This window comes from Hakea prostrata, chromosome 3, assembly GCF_041222555.1.
Source record: "Hakea prostrata isolate BN-2017 chromosome 3, UWA_Hpros_2, whole genome shotgun sequence".
Taxonomy (NCBI): domain Eukaryota; kingdom Viridiplantae; phylum Streptophyta; class Magnoliopsida; order Proteales; family Proteaceae; genus Hakea; species Hakea prostrata.
In genome coordinates, this window is record NC_142602.1 from 14,101,381 (window position 1) to 14,104,157 (window position 2,777).

Sequence of the window (2,777 nt, forward strand, 5' to 3'; positions counted from 1 at the left end):
CCTTATTCATTTGTCCACAGGTTTGAACTCATTATATACCCTATAAAGGAGCTGTTTTGGGATGATCAACTTCCTTTCTTCTTCTCTTTCGTTGTCTTTTCATTTTAAAAGTGAACAGAGCTTGAAGGCACATGAAATAACCATTATTTGAGTGACATCTCAGTCGTTAAGAACAGAAACTGATCTTGGTGGTGAAAAAGTATGGTGTACCTGTATTGTACAAATTATGGTATTTGAATACTTTAAAGAAAGTGCTAATGATTTGCTTCAATTCCGATCTGTTTGTAATTGAAATCGTATAAGTGCTGGTGGAAATTTCAGAACACCACTAACTGATTTATATATAGGCTTAAGATTACAATTTATCATTTCTTATGACTATTCCACAAGGAGAAGCCGCATGGTTATCCCATCTTGGGAACCCAACATCCATGTAGCCCGTATGGAAGGCCATAAGGAAAATCTGCTCTGGCAATTTCTTCAAAGCTTCTACCATCTAACAACACTGCATACCCTCCACCATTCTTGTCACTGACCATGGAGATCACAACACCTGAGAAACAATTAGATCATGGATTAGGGTTTTGCAAAGCAAGTTAAACTAAAATGTTAGGTAAGTCACTTACCATCATCTTCAGCTGTTGCACCTGGACGGGCCACGAAAAAGGGTTCAGATGGCACAGCACCCTCTTCATGCCAGTTCTTTGCTGTTTTCTCTAATAGATCAATCTGTGCATTATACAAGCATTAAGTCTTCAGAACTAGAGATATCATTAATTGATTGACTTTTATCTCTATCTGTCTTGGAAGTTAAGTATATAATTTTACCTTAGTGATTGTGTTTGGGAAGTTACAAGGGCGTTGAGCTCCACAAGCATAAGCATATCTATATTTCTTGCCCAAAAAAGAAGGGTTGATGCTACACATATCCATTCCTTTTCCATGCTTTTCTGGGTCCAAAGCTGACACCAATTCCCCAGTTGGCTTGCCATCCAAGGGTATTATAAAACGCCCAACCCTGGCATCAGGCAATACATCTTGGCCCTCCTCCAAGTGCGCAGGTTGTGCAACCTGAGCTTATCAAGTATAGAAGTATCAGCATTGTGCTCACAGCAGTCGGCGACGATAGCCGTGGCGCTCCCTCCATCGTCTCTGATCTCGTAAGCATTTATAAAATGGAATGTCACGAACAGTGGAACCTCTACACTTGCCACCTTCATGGACACACAAGTTCAAAAGAATTATTTTAAAAATATAACATTTTTTAGTGAAGAGGTCAAGGGTTCGCATTTTTATTACTTACAATATCGCCAGTAGTTCTGCACATGACATGCATGAAGGCTTTGGATTGAGGATGCCATTCAAACTTGTAAAGCGGTGTAGGCTCCGCCCTCAGCAGATTTCGAGCACAATACCTAAGTGGCATTTCAGGCACTATGATATAGTTTTCTGTCACAGGGAAGGAATGAACCCATCCAGGCTCAGGTCCTCCTCTGCAATTCACTCTCCCTATCACTTTTCTCTCGTTGCTTCCTGCTTCCATTCTCACCACCTTGTAACCCGGGTTTATTAGATCGGGCAGTAACGTCAGAAGCTCTGACTCAGTCACTACCGGGTGAGCCGAGTGGATCAACCCACCCAACCCGTCACTGTACTCAAACCTCCCTATCGTCTCCAGTGTCTGTGGGTCAATCTGAATTGATCCTTTAACAGTCTCCGTTAAGCAGATTACGCGGCCATCGCCAAGGCGGACGACGCCGGTATTGGCGTTGTCCGTTAATGAAGTTCCGAAGAAGAGGTTTGCTAGTTCTCCTACGTAGGAGAGGAAGTTTTGGGGTTTTGGTGGTGACTCAGAGAATTCACGGTAGCAAAGCTTCTTGTTCTTCATGGCTGCCTTGTATGCTTCTGATTCGATTTGACGGTGGGCGGCAGTGACTCGGCTGTCTTCAAAGTGGAGGCCGACGAGGGTGGCGTAGCCGTCGAATAGGTGACGGAAGTGGTGATCATCTCCTATGTTCCAAAGCCCTGGTCCATTCCTTAGGTATGTCCCTTTCTGCATGGAATGCAAATCATGCAATCAAAATCATGAATCACAACGTAAAATAGTGTCAGAAAGAAAGAGAGTATGTGTACCAGCCACAGTGGTATTTCACCATGCACAAGAAGCTCTCCTTCCCATCTCTCTTGCCGAATGCTATTCCAAGCAGCCAGCTTACGACCATTGACAGGTTCCACAGTGTGTGATGGATCTGGAATGATCACAGCAGGTCTAGGCTTGGTGGCAACGTTTGTGATGGTTAGTTCTTGTGGGTTGTGGCCTATGAAGGGCAATCTCTTCTTCAAGCTGGAGACGGCATTGATTCTATCACGTCCAAAGTCTTTGGTATCCTTGAGAATCGAGGGAAAATTGTTGGTTCCTGCAAGTAAACTGACAAGAACTGAAGCCATGGAAGAAAGATACTTAAGGAGATGTTATGGAAAGAGGAAGTGAATTGATTATGTTCATGATGATTCATGTATTTATAGACTAGGTTTCTATATAGGAACCTTCTTGATCCTTGAATTGAAGATTTCTCTTCATTAGGTAACAAGAATATAATATGGGTGGACCCGGAATGAATTTGGCTGTTACAATATTACTGTTACTATTGTTCTATTGTTGCAACCCAGGCAGTGACACTTCAGCTTTGAGTTCATAGACATCCACTTGGAGTGTATTTTTATAATTAAAAAAATATCTACCATAGTGCTAACCCATTTAAACGGGAATGAATAAA

The 2,777-nt window shown here is 42.4% G+C and overlaps 1 protein-coding gene across 1 annotated transcript; it reads right to left on the reverse strand.

Annotated features, from left to right (window-relative positions):
• Positions 1-404: 404 nt before the first annotated feature.
• Positions 405-2,448, reverse strand: CCD8 (carotenoid cleavage dioxygenase 8). The gene is given in 6 exon segments (XM_089147027.1): positions 405-553; positions 627-729; positions 829-1,041; positions 1,044-1,214; positions 1,304-2,053; positions 2,134-2,448. Coding segments are annotated over 6 exon segments (1,701 nt in total).
• Between the last annotated feature and the right edge of the window lie 329 nt (positions 2,449-2,777).